Below are 23,280 nucleotides of genomic sequence, written 5' to 3'. Positions count from 1 at the left end.
CAGAGACATAAAGAGAGAAAGCACCTCCCATGGAAAAAGGTCATGTCATAATCCCCTTTCTTCTATTTCTCCTACCCCTCAGGATTTTAGGCAAGCACTCACATACACCTGGTGTGTTTCAACCACACAGTGCGTCATGTGGAATCCAGCCACCTAAACCACCACGCCATCTCTTGGCCCTATATTATATCTCTATGAAGTTCAAGACCTAATACAATTATCCCATGGTTGTCAGAATCACAACAATGGTTGTCTGAGTGGTGTGGAGATTGGGGAAAGGGCATCAAGAGGCAACTTTCTGGAATAATAAAAATATTTTTAGGGAACCAGCAGTTAGCGTAATGGTTATGTCGCTGGACTCCCACGTAGTCGACCGCGGTTCGTGTCCCGGACCCGGTGGCTTAAAACTCACGCCAGGAGCGTGTGCGTGCGTGCCCAAGATCCCGAGAGGAGAATGGAGGAGAAGGGATTGTGGCGTGACCATCCCCCCTGGGGGGTGATTTCTCGCTTTCTGTCTCTATGTCTCTCTCTGTCTGTCTGGTGAGCGCACACGCCCTACAGTGAAAATCTCTCAAAAAAAAATATTTTTAGGGACTCTTGAGAAATCTCAAATGTTATCTCAGGTTGAGAATTAGTATCCAGAGGCCAGCAAGTGAGTGGTGGTTAAGGCAATGGATTTCTATATGGCCAACCTCAGTTCAAGTCCTGGACTTGTGGCTTTAAATAAAAGCACACAGGGCACGTGTGTGTGAGTGCCCAAAATCCTGAGAGGATAATGGTCAAGACTGGCCGTAGCCATCCCTGCTGGGGAGTGGGGGGTGGGGTGGGAGGGGCAGGAGGTAGGCGGGATGTGATTTCTCACTTTCCCTGTCTGTGTATCTCTATCTATCTCTGGCAAATATATGCACCCTATGGCAAAAACCTAAAAACAAACAAACAAATATAAAATAAGAAATTGGTATATACAAATTAATTACCTGGAATGAATTAAGTGCATAATAAATATATTAGAGTGCTACATGATCACAAAGGTGAGGACTGCATATCTTTGCCTTTTAGCATTTAGGAAACACTTCCCGTATATGAAGTAGGATTGGAGTAGCCCCTGCCATATGTAGATGCTCACTGAATAATGATAATTTTATCTGTTGGAAAGAGAAATGTGGTATCAGGAGCACAATGGTATCGGACAGCATATGCGTCAGGTGATCTGCAGAGATTTAATATGGAAAAGTAAAGGGAGCACACAAGTACTGGGACTGCCAGGGTAAGCCTGTGCCAAATCACGAGTATCCTTGAATACTTGGCTAGTAGGTCTTCATTTGATGAGCAAGGACAGGCACTGATTAGATTTTCAGGATCTTAGAAACGTACCACTCACATGACTACCGCCTAATATGAGGTTCCCCTTACTCACCAGCAGTAAGCCAAAGGTAATTAGTGGCTCACCAATACATTTCTAATATAAGAAGCCCTCTCCGGTGTGTAGAAGCATGTGTAAACAATTCAGAGGAGGACTATAAAATCATGATTAGTTGAACCACCGAAAAAGGACTGGAATGATAATTAAATGAGTGGGAGGGGCGCTCCGGTTTTCCTACTGGCTCCAGGTTTCCCTTGAGTGGCATTAAACTCCTCTGTGGTTTGTCTGGCAGCTGAGCTAGTTTGTTTCTTGCTGATTTCCGAGCTCTCTGAATCCAAAGCTCAATACTGTCCTTTGCATCCAGATTTCCAACTTGGAAAACTAGTTGAACTTAATCTTAGCATTTTTTAATTTTTTGTTCCCAAGTATGAATTCACTCTAATTTTTTAGAATCGTACATTCCCTGTCCTTGAGAGTACTGCCAGTTTCACCTGTTGGCCAAGTTAACAGTACTGTGTAACAGTATTCGCTGTAGGATTTCAGTCTGTAGACAGGCATTCAAGTCCTCTCACTATCTCTTAATCTTCAGACATCACTTAATTATTCTAAGCCTCTGTTTCCTCATTTATAAATCATGGCAATGATAGAAAGTTTCACTTTAGATTCAGAAAGAGTAGATAGGATAATAGCTATAAAAGTGTTGGCACATGCCCAGACTAGAGTGGGCACTCTGACAATGCCAGCTATGGCTTTGAATATTAATCACTAGTCTTCCCTTTCCAACCTCCCAGTTATAACCAGAATTAAGTGGTTGACTAGACAACTGGCTATTTTTGAGGTTTAGGCACTAAAAAATGAAAGACTAAAACACAAAAATGGGCCAGCCCATGGCCTGGTAGTTAAGGCAGCTGGACCTTACATGGATCAACCAGTTTACATCCTGGACCTGACAGCTTGAAAAAATGCACCAGACATGAGTGCATGCATGCACAACATTCCAGAAGTAAAGAGAGATGGAGAAGGGATTCCAATGTGACCATTCTCCATAGGGGGTGGTTTGTCATGTTCTCTTTCTCTCTCTCTCTCTCTCTCCCTCTCTCTTTCTCTGGGGAGCACACATGCCCTCTGGCAATTTTTTTAAAAATGCAAATACAGTTACAATTTTTTCTAGATTATATATTAAATGGTACTGATCATGATACCAATAGTTAATGGAATTCCTTCATTCTGAAGTTCTTTTACCCTCATGTTGGCTAGGAGATACATAGAAAGAAGGTATTCTAAGTTTTATGTTAAAATTGAGAAAGAAAGAAAAAGTAGAAGGAAAGAAAAAGAAAAAAGAAAGAGAGAAAGGGGAAAAGGGAAAGAAAGAAATAGAAACTCAGACAGAAAGGAATGGGTCAGCAAAGAACACTAATCATAGCCAAGTTCTGACTCCAGAGTTATCCATTCCAACTAGATTATACTGCTACACATGGATAGAGTTGACGAGCCTTTTAAGTGACACTTTGATTCAGTCTTGTGCCTTTTAAAATTGCATTGGGAAAAAACTGGCCTTCAAATTTGTGTCTTCCCCAATCCACATCTTATTCCCCTGGAGGTTTCTTTTTCTGTTACTGCTTTCACTCCATTCATCTTTCCCTGCCACTTACTGCAGTAAGTACTTTGCTTCAGAAGTAAGCTTCATTGAATGCCACTTAAAATGCCTTTTCATAAGCATAGAGCTTATTCCCAAAAGATGTTACAGTAATGTGACCCATTGCTCTCAATTTCCTACTTAACTATATTTTCAAAACCCTAATAATACATTTAAGTTTTCCATAACATTTCGAAGCAACTTTTCTCTTCAGCTAGTATGACCTTATAACTCTCTAGCTAGGATGTCCATATAGTTCCCTATTATTTTTGTTCTTTTGTTCTTTTTTAGTACAATGGGAATCTATTCATGTTGACATCACTTTTATGTAATGCTAGTCAATAAATTATTTTTGACAGTTGCAAGTTTATCATTTAACTCTCCTGTGGCAATTACTATCTTGCCAAATGATCGAAGTCAGGTAACATTCATGCTTTCTTATATCCCACCACATGACCAATCAGCCTGGGCCAAGAAAATTGGGCTATGGAAGGACAGCATGTACTTCCAAGCCTTGGGGATATCCCCTCTGGACGTGCCAAAATGACCATAGAGCCAGCAAGCAGGTCTGAGGCTTACAGTTTGCCTAAGGAGATTTATGATTCCTGGTTATGTTCTTGACTCAGCTCCTGTTTCTGTGAACAAACACGTAACTAGAAATCAACTGCTGAACAATTCCAGAAGGGATTCTAGGAGGAGTCTAGCTACCTTAGAGTCCTTCGATGAAGTGTGCAGGATCAACTTTTGCCCACACAAAGGCCTGTGCCCACATGTGTGCATCTGTATTATTCTAGGGATCCTACAAGGCCCCAGAATTTCCCAGAGACGTGGACAAGACAGGATCTTAGAGACCATATTTAACGTCTTATACACCATCTCCCAAATAGGAAACGGCCCACTGTACTATATCACATGTGGATGAACATAGATGAATCACAGGATGTTGACTAATCTATCATATGGAAGGGAATTCATTTTGTCCTTTAACAAATACCAGTTTAACAACTTATTTACACAGGAAACATTTTAATGGACTTGTGACTTTTGAATTCTTATTGCTGAACAATGGTAATTTACTCTTTACTTATTTTCAACATCTCTGAGGTGAAGTGATCACGTAGGCCTAATTTTCCGTGGTATTCCCAGGAAGCAATCAGCCATCAGTTTGCACCAACTTCAGTCCAATGCTTATAGCATCCCTCTATTCCCTTCACAGTGTGGTTATGATTCTTGTGGGTGTCTCTCTTTAGTCATGGTACCAGCATTGAACACATTTCTGTAGGCTTTGACTGACAGGTCCAGGAAAAATGGAGCTATTCATCTCCTTTGTTCTAGATGCAGTAATACCCTTCAGACAATACAGGACCACACTACTTGTTTACGCATCCTCCATATAATTACAAAGTTTGACCATTGTTGCCCTTCCTGATAAATTTTTAAATGTTACGCAGAACGGAAATTAAGATGAGAACCTAAAACATGCCCATTGAAATTGCCTTATAGTTCAAAGCTGATCTCATCATTGCTCTTTTCAGAATCTAGAGCTTTAACCAGGCATAGCTCCGGTGTGCAGTCTCCCCAGTGCATCGTCTCTACACTATGTTAGCATGATGTCATCTCACTTAATGATTTCTAAAAATAAAGTGTAGAGCATGTGCTGAACTCCCAGGGGCATTATTTATTCCACATTTTTAATCTTCTAATATATAGTCTCTGAAAAAGAAAGCAATTTTTTGGGGGGAAGATGCTTTTCTTTTGTTTTAAGAGAGGTTGTTGCTCTAGGGCATTATGCACTTGCTGGAGAGACAGAGAGAGACAGAGAGACAGAAAGTAAGAAATACCCCCCACACATACACAGGGGAGATGGCCACACTGCAATTCCTTCTCCTCCATTCTCCTCATGGGATTTTGGGCATGCATGCACACATGCCTGGCTTGAGTTTTAAGCCAGGAGGTCCAGGACTCAAACCACAATCGACTATGTGGGAGTCCAGTGACATAGCCATTATGCCATCTGCTGGTCCCCAGGAAGAAATGTTAATCAGCACCTGTTTTCCCCCAAAGTCACATATCTAATGTCAGTTATTTTTGCAGCTAGTATTTTAACGTAAGTCTGCTTTCCTGGTCTTTTCAGAAGAGTCTAGCCTTGGCTTCCCATTGTCATCACTGAGACAGCATATCCATTCTGCGAAATACACTACTCATTTCTAACCTTGTATACTAGTGTTTGAAATATCCAACGCAAGCTAATTTATTTTCCAATGCCTTATTTCTTGTACAATTAATATTGCTATAGGTTTCCTAATATCTCTGAGCAAAAAGTATGCTGCTTATATTATTTTTGCTCCCAAAGTAATTATGTACTCATTTTGTTTAGGAATTCTTCAGGACAGTATTGATTGGTTTACATGTTACAGAACATTTTCCAATTGTACTTTCTGCTTCAAGTGATTCATTGAGAATAAATCAGTGCCCCCTTTGTACATTAAAAACACATCCTCTTAAACTTAGTTTTACTATTTGGGTAGTATAGTGATGTTGATAGGTTGCTTTTCACATACTTCCGATTACTTTCAATGAATAATTCTGGTTGAAGAGTCCCCGATGGCTCCTATCTCTAAAATAGAAGGCATTTGGTGGCAGTTCTATTGCTCTAGATTAGCCATTTCTTTAATCGCCACCCAAGTGGCACATATCTGGAATGATTGAACTACTGCTACACTACAGGTTTTAAAGCTAATCTGATATTTAAACCCCAAGGAAAGTATTAACCATGACTACATTAGAATTCTATTAGCTGTCTTCTACCCAGCCTGAATATCCTCCACGTTGCCAGCCTTACCAATACGTTAGACTCATTCAAACTTGGGAAACTTTTTGGTAAGCCGAGACTGAGGAAGTCTACCAGTCTCCAGAGACCAATTTAAGATGAGAATGACTGGTTAAGCCAGTGTTGGATTTGGCTCAGTCCATTTCCCAACTTTAAGTGGATAATACAAGTTTGCATGGACATCTAGTTTTATTTAATCTTTTAAAAAGTGTTTAATACAGTCATGCTTGATGATGCGGCACAATACCTAAAGGCTGGTATTAAGATATGTTTCTGATCCTTTGAAAAGCTTTTCTGACCCAGTAGGCTGTGAACATTCACAATAGCCCTAGAGGCAATGCTCCATGAGTTATTGTAGGTTGATAACTGCACCTGGATTACTCCTAGCAAAGAAAATTTCCAGTGTGCTCTGTAATAGCCCAGCCTGCACAAAAGAATGGGATAAGAATCATCTGGTGGACAACAGAGATGATATCCCAGCTCATGTAATAATAGATTTCATATAAAGACCTTCATTAATAACACTGATACAATCGCATTAGAGCCGTTTGCTGAGGCAATCTCAAATTATGTAAATGGAATGAGATGAAAAAGAGCGAGTAAAAGTCATCTGCAACTTAGTGAGTGCATAATATCCTTCTGGTACAAAAGTATGGTCTTGGAACATATAGAGTATGTATTCAGAACAAAAATAAGTTATTTAATTTAAATGAAAAAATAGAACTTATTTATTTGGATTGTAAAATATGCATATTAAAAAGTGTCTGCTACTCCACCATCTCCAATCTAGTCAAAAAAGGGTGTTGAAGAATGATTTTGTATTGTATCACCATCAAAGGCTACTGCATAAGGCCAGCTTCATGGTACAGCAGTAAGGCACTGTTCAAGCAAAACCAGGTCCCACATGATGACTGCAGTTTGAAATCCCAGAGCAGCCTGCCTGAAACACAGCAGGATCTGATGGACTGGAGGAATGGAGATCTCTGTGTGACCAGACCTTACGGAGGCTGCTTCTCTCTCTCTCTCTCTCTCTCTCTCTTTCTCTCTCTCTCTCTCTTTCTTCCTCCCTCTTCCTCCCTCTTGTGATCTATCATGAATTTAGAAAGAAAATTTTTAAAAAAGCTATTGTGGACTTCCATGTTGACCTAGAATCTCAAAATTAAAATATGTCTTTGGCCTTAAGAAAACAAGTATATCTACCTTGTTTAAATATACTTAGAATTTTGGGACCAGCAGTTAGTGTAATGGCTATGTCGCTGGACTCCCATGTAGTCGACCGCGGTTCATGTCCTGGACCCAGTGGCTTAAAACTCACACCGGGTGCGTGTGCGTGCGTGCCCAAGATCCCGAGAGGAGAATGGAGGAGAAGGGATTGCAGCATGGCCATCCCCCCTTGGGGGTGATTTCTCGCTTTCTGTCTCTCTGTCTCTGTCTGTCTGTTTGGCAAGTGCACATGTCCTATGGCAAAAACCTCTCAAAAAAAAATATATATATATATGTGCACTTAGAATTTTAAGAACCATGGTGTTTTAACTTAAATAATAGTACCTCTAAAATATAGTATTTCCAATTAAACTTTTTATTGCAGGATACTTATAGATCATATGCAATTATATTAAATAATGCAGAGACATCCTTGTGTACCCTTTTCTGAGTTTCTGCCATTCCTAATATATTGCAAAACTGTAGTACAATGTTACTATCAGGATATTAACATTGATACAGCCAACATATGGAAGAGCTCTGTCACTACAGGGATCTCTTCTGTTGCCTTTTTATGGCCCCATTTACTTCCCTCTGACCCCACCTCTTCTTAGTCCTTGGCAACAGCTAATCTGTTCTCCATTTTAATACGTCAAGAATGTTATACAAATGAAATAAGAGATTATATAATTGTGTGAGATTGGCTATATTTTTTTTCACTCAGAACAACAATATGGAGATGCATGTAGGTTGTTGCACGTATCCATAGCCTCTTCCTTTTTTATATCTGAGTAGTATTTCATGGCATGAATATACCATCGTTTAACTGTTTATCTGGGTTGTGTCCAGTTTTTGACCATTATGAATAAAGCTGCTATAAACATTAGTGTACAGGTTTTTGTGAGAATGTATCTTCATTTCCCTGAGATAAATTCCCAGGGTTGCAATTGCTTGGTTATGTAATAGTTGCATGTTGAGTTGTTTACAAAACCTGCAAGCTGTTTTCCAAAATAGCTGAACATCCATTATTTCCTATTTCTATTTTTGAGATTTTGACTATAATGTATCTTGGCGTGAACTTCTTTGAGTTTATCCTCAGCCTCTTAAATTTGCAAGTTATAAGACCAGCAGTTAGCGTAATGGCTATGACACTGGACTCCCATTTAGTTGACTGCAGGTTGAGTCCCGGACCTGGTGGCTTAAACTCACACCAGACACGTGTGCGTGCATGCCCAAGATCCTGAGAGGAGAATGGAGGAAAAGGGATTGTGGCATGGCCATCCCCCCTGGGAGGTGATTTCTCACTTTCTGTCTCTATGTCTCTCTCTGTCTTTCCGGCAAGCGCACGCGCCCTATACCAAAAACCTCTCCAAAAAAATAAATAAATAAATAAATTTACAAGTTATGTCTTTTGTCAGATTCTGGAAGTTTTCAAACATTATTTATTTGGGCACTTGTTCAGCACTGTTCTCTTCCTTTCCTTTAGGACTATAACAACTTAATTGTTAGTTGTTTTGTTGTTGCTGTTGTTATTTCCGTATGGGTCCCTAAATCTCTATTTATGTTTTTCAGTCACTCTTCTGTATTGTCTAAATTAGATAATTTTTGTTGTTCTATTTTCAAGTTTGTTGATTCTTTTCTCTGCTTCATTCATTCTGCAATTGAGTTTTCTTATTTTAAAATTCTAAATTTTTAATTTGGTTCTTCCTTGTAACTTCTCATTCTTTGCTGAGACTTCCTATTTTGTAATTTATTTCAGGTGTGCTCTTTGATGCATTTTTATGATGCCTGCTTTAAAATATTTCTCAGATAGTTCTAACATATTTGTCGCCTCTGTGACCTCCCTCTTATTGTCTTTTTCATTCAGTTTGGGATCCTCCTCATTCATTGTTTGATGTTTATGGAAGCATGGACATTTAGTGTATTGTGTTATGAGACTCTAGATCTTAATTAAACCTACTGTTTGGCTGACTCTCTGACATTGCTTTGTCAGGGGAAGGAGGGATGTCAATTCACTTCTGCCAAGTGGGGATAGAAGTTCAGGCTCCCATTTAGCTTCCACTATGACTTGGCTTTTCATAAAGACTGGGAGGCCATAGAAGGTCCTGCTCCCCACAGGTCCCTTACTGATACTTCCACGGCTGGGAGGTGTGGAAGTGTCTCTTTACTGCTCTCAGGTGCCTTTCACTGACACTACGCAGGAGGAAGGGGTTGGCTTCGTTACTGCTGGTAAACACCTTGATTCTCCAGCAGGCTTCTTCTGACATCACTCCAGTGGGGAAGGCAAGGGTGTTACTGCAGAGTGAGACTAGAACTGTATAGTCCCATGTGGTTTCCACTGCCCATGGGGGCGGGGTGAAGCAGGAGTCTTCCTACTTCCTGGTAAGGATAAAAATCCAGGCTCTCTCTTGACTTCCCACACACAACAACCCATCCAGGCAGGAAGTCTAAGGCACATTTTACAAAAATATTGTCCCATTCTGAGGGTTATTGATTCACACTAATTACCGTGTCCTATGCTGTGCAGAAACTTCTTAGTCTGATATAGTCCCATTTGTCTGTTTTAGGGATTATTGCCTGTGCTTTGGGAGTCTTTTTTAAGAAGTCTTTGCCTACCCCAATGTCTCCCAGCATTTCCTCAGTATTTTCAACCAGTAGTTTTACAGTTTGAGGTCATAGGTTCAGATCTTTGATCCACTTTGAGTTGATTTTTGTTAATGGTGAAGGATGGGGATTCAGTTTCATCTTTCTACAGGACTTTTCTTCTATAGCCCTGGCTTAAAATAAGGCACAATTGTCTTAAAAGATTTTGTCTGTCTAGGCTGTCCTTTTCTGGTTCTTTGGCTAAAGCAGGATTTCGTTGAGATTTTTATAAAATCTGGGCCTTGGCCCAGCTCTTAGAGCCTAGTGGCTAAGGGAGCCAGATCCCACATAGCCAACTGCAGCTCAAATTCTAGCCTCAACTGTTTGAAAATATGCTGGGCATGTGTGTTCAAGATCCCAACTGGATGAAGAGTTGGAGGAGTAGGGATTGTGGCATGACCATACTCCATAGGGAGAGGAGAGAGTGCGTTATCCCTCTCTCTATTTCTCTCTGACAAGTGAACACATTCTTTGGCCATTAAAAACAAACAAACAAACAAAAACACTATGCCTATTGGGATACCCAGATTGTAGGAGTCTTCAGTTCTAAATTCAATATATCTGAGGAAAAAAAAGCATACATACCAAAAATAATAATAATAATAATAAAACAAACAAATGGAATTACCCTTCATATCCTTCCTTTCAGGTATCCCAAGGTCCCTAGCTGGTCTGCCTTCTCTCCATTTGGGGGGAGTCTTCACCGGGGTTTTTAGGTATACTTAGTGAGAGGGAGAAGGAAAAGTAGCCCTCCTACCTTTCTAACTTCCAGGAAACGGAAGTCTACAAATTAATATTTTAAACACTAAGGTGGTTACATTCAATTATTACGATTGGACCTTTTTAAATACTTATGAAAAGGCTTTAGTTTCCTTTTATCTATTAGCTTCCATGTGCTTTTCTGGGACATATAATCATCATTTGGTTTGTGGATACAAAGAATTTTAATCTGATTTAGCTATAGAGAGAAAGTACCATTTCCTTTCAGTCAGAAATAATATCAAGATGATATATAATTACTTATCAGGTGAATTAGAAGCAAATAAATCATATTAGATGTATGAGGATGAAAAGATGAATAAAAATAAAAAGACATTTAGCTCTGCTTTGAATGCCAAAGGCTAAAACAACTGGAATATTTTGTTTTGTTTTTTTTTCCCAAGTAGATAATTGTATGTTTGCATAGCACAATGCCCAGAATTTACCCATCTTTAAATAAACAACAAAATAAAATCATCTTATTTTCCATTTTTTAATTTTTTTCCTTTTCATTTTTTAGTTTTTCTTTTCTTCTCTAGGGCATGTGCTCTGGCCATAGAGCAAGAGAAAATGAGAAATAACAGCCCATTTGGGTTGGCCACACCACAACTCCTTTGACCTCATTCTCCTCTTAGGATTTTGGGCATGCACACTCACAGGCCCAGTGTGTTTTTCATGCGGTGGGGCCCAGGACTCAAACTACACAGTCAGCCATGTGGTATCCAGTGTCTTAACCATCATGCCACATCGTGGCCCTAAAGTCATTTTATTTTAATTTCAGTTACTCGATCTCCTATAACAACACAAGTCACTATTCTCTCTTCCCCATCATGTCCCTTTATATCGGCCAACCGCTTCTGAACTGGGGCTACTTCCTCCTTCCTGAACATAACTCACATCTTTCAAGATCTTTGTGAGCTCTGCTTGGAAGATGTTTACTCCACCTTTCCTTTTCCCTCTTTATTACTTCTCTCTGTCTTCTCATATCTCAAGATCTATCTCAATAGTTCTAACCTACCACCTACTCTGGGAATGGATTTTTAGTAGTTAGGGAAGGCAACACTTCAGTTCATTCTTAAAAAATGAGTTACAACAAAGATGTAAGACTGAGTGAGCACGAGAGGAAAGAGGTATAGGGCATTATTACTCTTTGTTGGCAGAATGAGGAAATGAGATAAGGAAGTAAGGAACAGAGGAGGAAGACCACCTGATTTATGTCAGCAAACTACCAGCAGCCTACTACTGGCACCAGTTCTGACTAAGCAGTGAGGAGTGATGCTATAAAAAAAGCTAAGCATGATATGAGGAAGTATTTGCATTCCATGAAAAATTGTATAATTTTTTGAGAGGTTCCCCTTAAGTGTATTATATGGAAAAAAGTGGCAGAGTTAGATTTGCGACTTGAAACAGACTCAAAGTCCCTCTAATTATAGCCCTAATCTGCTGTTGAAGCTTTGATTCCATTGCTCTGCTATGAGGTCCCCTGCCTCTCATTTGATGGAACGACTGACTCTTCCCTGAATATAAGCCAAACTCTTCTCATTGGATGAGCCCACTTTGGAAAAGCAAGTTCCATTTACCTCTCATCTGCAAAATTACATGTATGCTCTTCCAAAGATGGTTGTGAAAATGAATGAGCTAACACATGAACACTATGTTTGTCATGTTGAATACTCTTCCTTCTGATGCTTACCTTACCTTACTTCAAATTACAACGATATGTGTATCCCTGTATAAGACTGCAAATTCCTTAAGGCTATCACTGTGTCTAAACAGTGGCTCTAACCAGGGGCAGCAATTTCGCCCACTAAGTGACGCATCTCAATGTCTGGAGGTATGTCTCAATTTTCAATGGTCTTGATTGTAAGTTATTACTGATGAAACATTTTACAATGCACGACAACCCCCACAATAAAGAAAATCCAACTCAGAGGTCCATGGTGCCAAGTTTAAGTAACTCTGACGTAGCCCAGTTCATCTTTGTAGTCCAGTCTGCAATGAACAGGGTTGCACATGGTTAAGAGTTGTGTGGAATTGCTAGAAATTATTTGAAACCACTTCTCAGTAGGTAAATGTTATAAATTGCTGTTGGGGAGTTAAAATTAAATTAGCATTTTATATGGCATAGGAAATTGAAAGATAACCATTAGTGAATCTTGATTAATTTGAGGGAAACAATTTCCATTTGTATTTAGAGGTGACCAGTTTAAAAGCCAAAGTTCTCTTAATCAGCAAGCTTTTATAATGAAATGCAGTAGGATTTATTTTTATATCAAAGGAGCTCTCCTGATAGTTGAAGAATGTGTCTGAATACAATTAAAAGATCACTGGTAAGCAGAATACAGTGCCTCAGCTACATTCTGGGAGAGGGCACTTAATAATCTAGAATCCAGTGACACTTTAATGAGAAGTTTAAACTTATTGGCCCCAAACCTTGGGATTTATCTATGCTTGTTACATAGATTTTCATTTTTTTTAATAATAAAAAGATGAGTGAAAATCAAAACAAAAGTTTGAGACTGGGGGGAAAATGCTTTACAAATGATTCAACAAGTATTTAAAACTGAAAAGAAGAATCAAATTGATAACATGTATCCACATATAGTAAGGCCTTAATTTCAAGGAAGAGGTGAAGCTCAAGGCAGTACCAAGGAAACTTAACCAAACTCAGTTTTCTTAGCTTACCACATCCAATGACAAACTGCTCAAAGGACCGGACCACTCAGTGAACAGGACTTGTTCATGGGTCCTGGTGGATAAAAGATTAAGAAATAGTATAAATAATAATAATAATCTGAAAATAATGATGAAAAGCTATTTGATGAAGATGATATAGATAGTAATGTCTTTATCTTGACAGAATACGTGATAATTGTGCTGGAAAAAGAATTGTAATACACTGTAAAGATACATGTGATTCAATGTAATATAAAAAAAGATTATGATAATAAATAAAATTAAATTAAAAAAAAAAGAAATGTTAGTATAGTCTCTAGTTTTCCAGTACCCATGAAAAGGCTCAAATTGAAATCTTTGCTAAAGCCAATTAGGAGACATTGGTTTTTAACCAATACCCTGCACCCTAAATAAGTCTCATTAAAAACAAAGATTTTGCTGATTCTATTATATTAAAAAGTAGGTCTTACTATCACTATCTAATTGCCAGTAGCAACATATAATTCAAAGGGAAACACGCTCGTCTGATGAATTTCTTAAGATATTTTTTAAAAGAGAACTGTGCTCAGACGGTACCAGTGATGTTCTCGTCCAGCTCTCTATTAGGCTTCCATGTTCAGATCCTACATTTGCGGGGGGTGGGGAAGCACAGGCGTCATGTATTCTCTTTCGTCCAGGATTCAAAAACAAAAGTCCTTGAAGAATAAGTTGCATAGGTCTTGTTCCCTACCATTCCTCCTCTGAGCACAGTCATTGCGGCTTCCTCTCCTGTTCTGAGAAGACCACTGTTTTATCCCATTCCAGTTCTCTTTGGAAGATAGCTAGACTCTCCCAGGATATGTTTTCTCATTCAAATCCAAATCAGAGATTTCTCTGGAGCTCCTTTGAACTGAGCCCCTCTTTGTCTCCAAATAGTTCTGCACTCAATTAAATGCCTGTTAGTGTACCCTCTGACTTAAACGTTCCACTCACATCCTCCAGACTGTACCTGATGAAAAACAACTTCCTTAGAATCATTTTGCAGTTCCTTTTTAGTTCCCTGATTGAAGGCTGTGTCTCTCCTAATGCTCCTTTTGCCACACTAAAGTATTATCCTTGGGGGTCAATACTTAGCTGATCAATGCTGACATGTCATCATGAATACGCTTCATCACTGTTCTCAGGACATACCTTCATTTTTTTTTTTTGGAGGGGGAGAGGTTTTTGTTCTAGGGTGCATGCACTCACCAGAAAGACAGAGACAGAGAGATAGAAAGGGAGAAATCACCCCCAAGAGAGGATGGTCACACCGTGATCCCTTCTCCTCCATTCTCCTCTCGGGATCTTGGTCATGCATACACACATGCCCGGCATGAGTTTAAGTTGCCCGGTTCAGGACTCTAACTGTTGTTGACTACATGGGAGTTCAGCGACATAGGAATTACACCAATTGCTGGTCCCCTGAGGGCATACCTTTAAGGACTCCCACCAACTGGTTTTGTTTTCGAAAAAAAAGGTTTTTTTTTTCACTTATCAGGAAATTACTTTCATTAGGATAGGAAGGAATACAAAGCCACTCCATCGAAGGGGTATCAATCAAATGACTTTGCTGTCCTCCTTCACATATGCCAATTTCAGTGAGCAAAGACTTCCTTGACCACAGGGACCTTTATACAGGATGGTTCAGAATGATGATGGGACAGGTACAATCTCGAATTCAATGCATTGTGAAGAAACTCCTTACTTACAGATGACCCCCCCTCATCACAGATCTGAAACATGTTATCTTTTTTTTTTTTTTGAGAGGTTTTTGCTATAGGGCGTGTGCGCTTGCCAGACAGACAGAGAGAGACAGAGAAAGAGAAAGCGAGAAATCACCCCCTAGGGGGGATGGTCATGCCGCAATCCCTTCTCCTCCATTCTCCTCTCAGGATCTTGGGCGCGCACGCACACGCGCCCGGCGTGAGTTTTAAGCCACCAGGTCTGGGACGCGAACCATAGTCGACTACATGGGAGTCCAGCGACATAGCCATTATGCTAAGTGCTGGTTCCCAACGTGTCATCTTAATTATAGTCAATGTATCCTAATTTCTGTCACTCATCTAAAAAAAGAGTTTTTATTACTTACAGCGTCCATGCAACATGCCATGGAATCTCCTTAATATTTTTCTATCAAAGCATTTTTTCTGATGACCAGCGAGTGTCCAGTATAAGAATCTTGGCTCTGAGTTCATGAAAATTTCAACCAGAAACTGACTGACACAAGTGCAAATGACAGCCCATGAATACATAGTCATAATTCTTTTCTTTGCACCTAAACTAACTTGCTCTACATTGCCTGGCAGTTAACAAACCTTACACAGAAATGCAGGTCAGAGAAACTCAGAACACTGTATTTATTGGTAAGATAGATCACCATGACTAGAATCAAGAATCCACACTGGAGTCAGGATCCAGTCTGATAAACCATTTTGGAACTCTGAATCTCCCTGTAAATTGCCTGTCTTTGAGAAAGCCCTTCCCGGTGAGGTCTGATTCTGTTGCGTTTGCCTGATGTCTAAAGCATCTCTGTTTTGTTTCAGCTGGCAGGGTTCATCTACGCCTGCTATGTTGTGAAATGTATAACTGAAGAAGAGGACAGCTGTAAGTATTAAAGCACTATTCTGTTTCTTTCAAGTTCAAAGCGTCTTCTTTACTGCCTCCTACCTAGACTTCCTACTCCTCAGATATATCCCTCAACACGTCATTTACACAAGGAATAAGTCTTTTGTATCCATCTGGCTAAAGTATTTTTCATAAAAAGTATGCAGAATATTATATGAATGTACAAGCACCCGTTTTGAAAATGTACTTCTTTCTTTTCATTCAAAGTCACTTAAATAGTCTCTTCCATTTATAATAATTCTAATACAGAATAGAAAGGGCAGATTGAAGCTGGAGAGATTTTAAAATGTGGTTAACCTGACTGTTTTCTTTTTATAACACACTGATTAGGTATTGATCATTAATCAGCCTCACTAAATTTAATACAAATCCCAACAATTGACAATTTACAATGCTTCCTGAAGTTCTCAAAAGAACTGACTTCAGATTAATTTAGGATCTTTGTCTCTGGGAAATTAAATGTTCATATGTCCTTTTTATTCCTACACTTGGATACAAATGACTAGAACTCCATGCCAGAGTCTCAGTATTAAGTCCTATTGCTTGAGTCAGAGTGTAGTCCGTGGGACCCTTTTATAAATCCCTGATGCTTCCATTGTCCTTCACTCTTTCAAACATGGTAGGGAGGATCTGAAATAGGAAGACTGAAAAAAGTACAACCATACATCACTTAATGATGGAGCTATGTTCTGAGAAATGCTTCACTAGGCAATTCCATTGTGTGGCTATCATACGATGTGCTTACACGAACCTAAATGGAATCTCTTACTACATGCCTAGGCTATGGCATCAGTCTACATGAGTGTGTGTGTGTTTGTGTGTGTATGTATGACTAGATGTGGCCTCTTGCTGGCAACATTATTAGGACATTTCGTGGCTTGGAAGTTGTTATGAACAAAACAATGTAAGATCCAATCAAGCACAAAGGAAAATGATGCAATCAAGAGACACAGTAAACACAAGGTGTAACATAACAAAGGGTACTTTTCACAGTAAACTCTTGTCTTAATGGGTAGGAATATGCTCTAAAATAATGATAAAACATATAGTGTGGTAGATACATAAACCAGAAACATAGTTGTGTATTCTCATTATCAAGTACTGTGTATTACTCGTAAAGTGTTACGTATTGTACTCTGTATGTGTTCTGTATACAGCGTCATTGTATATAGATGTATATGCTATACTTTAACTGACAGGCTGCCCAGTAGGTTTGTTTATACCAGCACCCCATAAGCACGAATATCACGTTGCATATGATGTCACTAGGCAACAGGACTTTTTCACCTTCACTGTAACTTATGGGACCACTAACATATACGTGGTCATCACTGACTGCCCAAGCACATGACTATACTTCCATTTTTTCTGGATACTATCATGGATAATTGAGTATATTTACTCTAAGGAAAAATCAGAATTAAGAATATTTTTTCTTGGCTTCCAAAAACAGCCACAATACTGGTCTTCTGTGACAGTGGGGACAAAGTAAGATGAGAATCCACCACTTTTCACATGATTATCTGAGAGAAAAGTCAAAATAGTATGTTTTTTTTTTCTTTTTCTAGTTGTACTAGAAAAGAAAAGGTAGAATGATTCATTTAGAGGAGGCAGTTTTCAATCATTCTTATATGTTGTGTAAAATCGGGACTATACAGCACTGTACATAGCTATACTATTTTGTGTATCAAAAAAAATGATGATCCTTTGGCTAAATAAGCATTTGTAAAACTCTTCTCAATGTATTAAGTGCTAAGTCCAGCTCTGAAGATTTTAAGATGTGTAATAAAGAATCTTTAACTCTAGAAATGTGCCCATAAGTAGGGAAAAATGAACATGGGAGCAAATAAGTAAAACTTTACTGAGTGTGTAGTAGGAGAAGAGAAGACGGAGATCAAGAAAGGTTGCATAGAAGGATACTCTTGAACATTCTTTTAAGAGGATTTCGCTTTAGGGCGTGTGCACTCCCTAGAGAGACAGGTAGAGACAGTGAGAGGGAAAGTGAAAAATCACCCCTCAGGGGAGATGGCCATACTGCAATCCCTTCTCCTCCATTCCTGTCCTGGGATCTTGGACATGCATGTATATGCACTCGGTGTGATTTTTAAGGTACCAGCTCTGGGACTGAACAGTGGTCAGCCATGTGGAAGTCAGCAATGTAATCGTTAAGCCATCTGCTGGTCCGAACAAGGTCTTAAAAGATGAATAGATATTGGTTAGGTAACTGGTGTGAAAGTAAGGTGGTCCCAGGAAAAATAGGACAAAGTGACACAGGAGTGTTAGGTGGTCAGATTCCATACCCATACTGATTCTTGTCCAATGCTCACAAAGAATTAAAGACAGGGACACAGAGAGAGGGCAAAAAAGGTCATTAAAAGAGGGAAGGAAGAACAGCGATTCCAAGCAGGAAGGGGTACCTAATGGGTTGCTAAAAAAGAGCTGGAGGTGAGGTGGTTTTTTGTTTGTTTGTTTTTTGTGTTTTTTTTTGTTTTTTGGTTTTTTTTGTCTAATAGTCTGAGCAATGGGCTGATTTTCTGACAAGGAAGTGGGCCTTAGAACATAGTTTTATGGTAGTCTGAATGATTTATTACTCTATTTGTATGGTCAGTGGACCATAGTGTTCTGTACTTCTTAAAATACAGTTACTAAATAGAAACTGTTGTCTTCAGAAACTGTTGCTTTGAGTCCCAATGCAGCCAGCATTTGCCTGTGAAAACTTACCTCCTGTGACTCCCTGGTGGCCTTATCCTCTCAGTGTGCTCAATATCCCTATTTCCTGGCTTATTAGCAAGGAATCATATATTTTTTTAAAGACATGTAAAAGGGGTATATATTATATATTAACTGGACCATAGAGGAAAAACACTGTGATCTATTTTGAGGTCCTTACTCTGTTTACCTACAAGTGAGGTCTAACTTCTATGGCAAAAGCACCCAGACACATCACAGCCTGCCATGCTGGGGCAGAGCAGCCAAATTAACGTGAATGAATCATATCCTGTGCTAGAGGTAGACTCCCAGAGAAGACTGAAAAAGCAAGCATAAATGAGACAGCAGAAAAATGGGTATGCAAGATTAAGAACTCTGGACTTTATTTTGTATAGTACAATGGCAAATCAATTGGCAGGTAAATCAATTGGCAGGTAGAGAATAACATAATAAGGAATGCACTTTTGCCAAGCTACATTGGCGCTATAGTTCAAGTATACATCCTCTGCCTCCAAATTTGTGTGTTCAAAGCCATCCCTCTTTAATAAGATGAAGAGGGCATAAACTTAATCTGATTATGGTGTGGAAAGGTAGGTCCTTGAGGTGTGATAAAGTCACTGGGGTGGGGTGTTCGTGACTGAGTTCTGGTGTGTTTATAAACAGAGAGAATGAAACCAGAAGGCAGAGCGGAGAGAAAGCCACATAGATATAAACTGTTCTCTGCTCTGTTACACATTCTGCCTTCTGCCATTTTGTGATGCCTTTGGAATTCCCAGCCACAGAACTGTGAGTCAAAGAAACTTTTGTGTCTTTAAATTCACTGAGTCTCAGATACTTCCATTAGTAGCTCAATAACAGACTACAACAGTTGGCATCAGTATGAAGGAGAGGTGAAAAGGTGAGAGGTTAGGGAGAGGAAGACTAGTTAGCACATCCTGGGAAGGACTGAGCTATGAGATGATGAGGATCTGGACTAAGCCCCGTGATGGAGATAGATCGGATATGCTATGAAACGTATGAAAATGTAAACGATGAGCTATGCGTTGTCACTGTCTTAAAAGAAAAGGAGACGGGTCAATTCCTGGGTACCTAGTGTGAGTACCTAGGTAGATGGGAATGCTACTTCAAGAAAGTAGAATGGAACAAGATAATCAGTTCCATTTGGACACCCTGAGCTTGAGCTACTTATGAATATACAAGATATACAGTAAGCACGTGTTGTATGCACAAAAGATTATTCAAAGACCCAGAAAGGTAAAAGATATACGAGTTTTTTAAATATAGAGGCTCAGAAACTGGAAATTCATTCGGATATTAACATTCAGTGTCTGTGCCAAATCTTTGATTAAGGGAAAATCCACAAGTTGATTTTTATATGGAAGTTGTGCTTTCCCTAGACTATAATGTCTGATTTCATTTCTCAATGATGAAAGTGCATCTTTGTCTTCAGACAATACTTACTGACACACCAGATCTCCCACAAAGATTATCAGTATCTCTCCAGAATAGCACCTTTTAAAGGGGATCCCAGAAATGTTAATTCGCAAGACATAAAACTCAAACTCTAAGGCAAAAACAGTTTGATACTGAAAATTTAGAATACACATTTATATATTAACATGACTAAGAATACTACAATAAAGAAGTACGTGCAATGTTTCTTTTTCTTTTTTCTTTTTTTCTTTTTGGAGAGGTTTTTGCTATAGGGCATGTGCACTCTCCAGAAAGACAGAGAGAAAAAGAGACAGAAAGCGAGAAATCACCCCCCACGGGGGATTGCCATGCCACAATCCCTTCTCCGCCATTCTCCTCTTGGGATCTTGGACATACATGCACACGTGCCTGGCATGAATTTAAGCCACCAGGTCCGGGACTTGAACTGTGGTCAGCTACACGCAAGTCCAGCAACAGAGCCATTATGCCATCTGCTGGTCCCATGCTATGTTTCTTAACCCATAGTTTTGTTTTAACCATATTACCTTGGGTAGGGATAGTGAGGTCAAACACAGATCAAAGGGAGAACCAGAAGGCATTTTATAGGCTGTTTTGTTTTGTTTTTAAGGTTTTTGCCATAGAGCATGTGCACTCACTAGAGAGAGAGAGAGAGACAGTAAGAGGGGAAGTGAGAAATCACCTCTGTGGTGGGATGGCTATGCCACAATTCCTATGTCTCCATTTTCTTCCTGGGATTTTGGACACACATGTACATTGCCCAGTGTTATTTTTAGGCCACTGAGTCCAGAAATTGAACTGTGATCTACCTTATGGGAGTCCAGCACCTTACCTACCATGCCACCTGCTGGCTTGTATGCTCATAATTCCCTGGGACTATCATAGCATAGCATACAGGGCAGAGACAGGGGATGAATCTTTTAATGCGGTGCCCATGAAAGAAGGAATAGCAACGCAAGGTAGGAAGACTTAGAATTGGACCAGCTGTGCCCAAAAGTGTCAACCTGTGAAACTCATGTTCACTGTGACTATAGAGTATATAGCTTGGGGCTTTCTAAATTCTCTAAGTCCTTTGGTTGATCCAGGGTTTACATGGGTCATTTTGTACATATTAGAGCCTCAATTCATAGAAATGTCAAGTACAGCCGAAATGAGTCTAACAAATATTTAAGCACAGACCATTTTTAATAAGAAATCTTAATGTTTCAGAAAATTAGAATTCTAGGGAATTCATCATAGAGAGTTGTGCCCCACAACAAGTTTTGATCAAAGCCACGTAAATCCAGGGGGATTAGAAATTGTCAATATTTTTTGGAAGATAAATTTATCTCTCAAGCATCGAATAAGTTATTTTTCAAAGACTCCAAAAAATAATGTATGTATCACACTTTATCTCTGTTTATTAACTCAAAGCACAAATAAATTTCTCATAAACAAATGTTTTAATTTTAGTTTTATTGCTCAGTGGGCATGATATGAACTATTGGGTCATCTGAAAAGTCTTGATGTATTTTTCTATGCAAAAAATGCATCATGACTTTCCCGATGGCCCAAAAATTTGATTTCCTTTTTTATGCAAGAGAACATGCATTGTGCAAGGTTGCACAATGGAGAAAGGGTGCGAGAGACCTCTTCCAACTGGGTCTGGTCAAGCTACAATCCTTTTTCATCCAATCTTCTATCCCATCTGGATCCTGGGCTTTCATACATATACCTGGCATGTTTTAAGGTTGCCAGAGCAGGACTCAAACCCTGGTTAGCCATGCTGGTTCCAGCCTCCTCTGGTAAAGAACTGGCTTTCTCTTTCTTCTTCTTCTTTATTTTTTTAAGACAGATTTTTGTTAGAGGGCACATGCATTCACCAGAGAGATGCAGAGAGACAGAAAGCAAGAAATCACATCCCCCCCCCAAAAAAAAATAAGATGGCCACAATCTCTTCTCTTCCATTCTCCTCTTGGGATTTCAGACAGCACACACATCCACACAGCATGATTTTTCAGTCACCAGGTCCAGGACTCAAACTGCAATTGATTACGTGAGTCCAGCGACATAACCATTACGCCATCTGCTGGTTCCTCTTTCTTCTTTCCTTAACCCAAATACAGTGATATTTATTGAACTACTAGAGTCTGGAGGATATGCTTATTTGGAGTGCTTCTCTTTTTCTTTTTCTTTTTCTTTTTCTTTTTTTTCTTTTTTTTTTTGGAGAGGTTTTTGCTATAGGGCGCGTGTACTTGCCAGACAGACAGAGAGACAGAAAGCGAGAAATCACCCCCCAGGAGGGATGGCCACGCCACAATCACTTCTCCTCCATTCTCCTCTCAGGATCTTGGGCACGCACGCACATGCACCTGGCGTGAGTTTAAGCCAACAGGTCTGGGACTCGAACCGCGGTGGACTACATGGGAGTCCAGCGACATAGCCATTACGCCATCCACTGGTTCCTCTTTCTTCTTTCCTTAACCCAAGTACAGTGATATTCATGGAACTACTAGAGTCTGGAGGATATGCTTATTTGGGGTGTTTCTCTCTCCATTGGCCTTTGGTGACTTTCAGTTAGGTTGATTTACTCGAGGTCATTCACACATGAACAATTATGAGAGTTTGTTGGGGGCAATAGTTTGGGTGGATATTTGCCGTGTATTATCATTGTCTTGGTCAACTTGTCTGTATGTTCACCTCCAGATACTGCCTAGACATGACTTTCAATGTTCAAGAGTAAAAGAGGTGTGAAATTTCTAATTTGGGGTCATTATATTATAAGGAAAAATTACCTTTTTCTCTATAAAGCTTGAGACAGTAAGGAGAAAAATTATTTTAGAAAGCAAACCCTGAAGAACAGGAGAGATTTAATGTATTGGGTTGTCAGAAAAGTTATGACATATTTTTTACATAGAAAAATATGACTTTTCCGATGACCCAATATGTGTAAACACTAAAGGAATCTCTCTAAATGTCTATTTTACTTACTGTGAATTTGCAATGAAGCATCCAGATAGACGTGCAGTGGCAGAAGTGGGGTCTAGCTACCTGTTTGCCAAATCTGTTGAGTTTCCACTCCTAACAGTCTCTCGAGGAACAATTGTGTTTCTGTCACTTATATGGGGAATAGACTTTGGAGATAAGGTCTCAACTATGTCAAGTAGATCAAAAGTCTTGAAGTCAATGCAAAGCAGTTGACTTGTGTGCAGTTCTGACATGTCAGGCCTCACAGCACTCAGTCTACCCAGGGAGCCTCAGAGGAAAGAGGCAGAGACCTCCAGGGAGCTGTGGAGAGGGTTCAAGTGCTGTGAGCAAAATCTTACACTTAGACTCCATGAAATAGCAATAAATCAATGTTGAAATAAAGGGAATCAGACTGAAGCC

The 23,280-nt window shown here is 39.5% G+C and overlaps 1 protein-coding gene across 1 annotated transcript in view; it reads left to right on the top strand.

Annotated features, from left to right (window-relative positions):
• Positions 1–23,280, top strand: part of NKAIN2 (sodium/potassium transporting ATPase interacting 2) — a 625,412-nt gene that overhangs the window by 573,853 nt on the left and 28,279 nt on the right. The window contains exon 5 of the mRNA XM_006143804.2: positions 15,672–15,732. Within this exon, the coding sequence (XP_006143866.1) occupies positions 15,672–15,732 (61 nt within the window). The remainder of the gene's footprint in view (positions 1–15,671; positions 15,733–23,280) is intronic.

Source organism: Tupaia chinensis, unplaced genomic scaffold (assembly GCF_000334495.1).
Source record: "Tupaia chinensis unplaced genomic scaffold, TupChi_1.0 Scaffold000106_1, whole genome shotgun sequence".
In the NCBI taxonomy this organism is placed as follows: domain Eukaryota; kingdom Metazoa; phylum Chordata; class Mammalia; order Scandentia; family Tupaiidae; genus Tupaia; species Tupaia belangeri.
The sequence above is the reverse complement of the archived record's forward strand: the minus strand, read 5'-3'. Positions and strand labels throughout refer to the sequence as shown.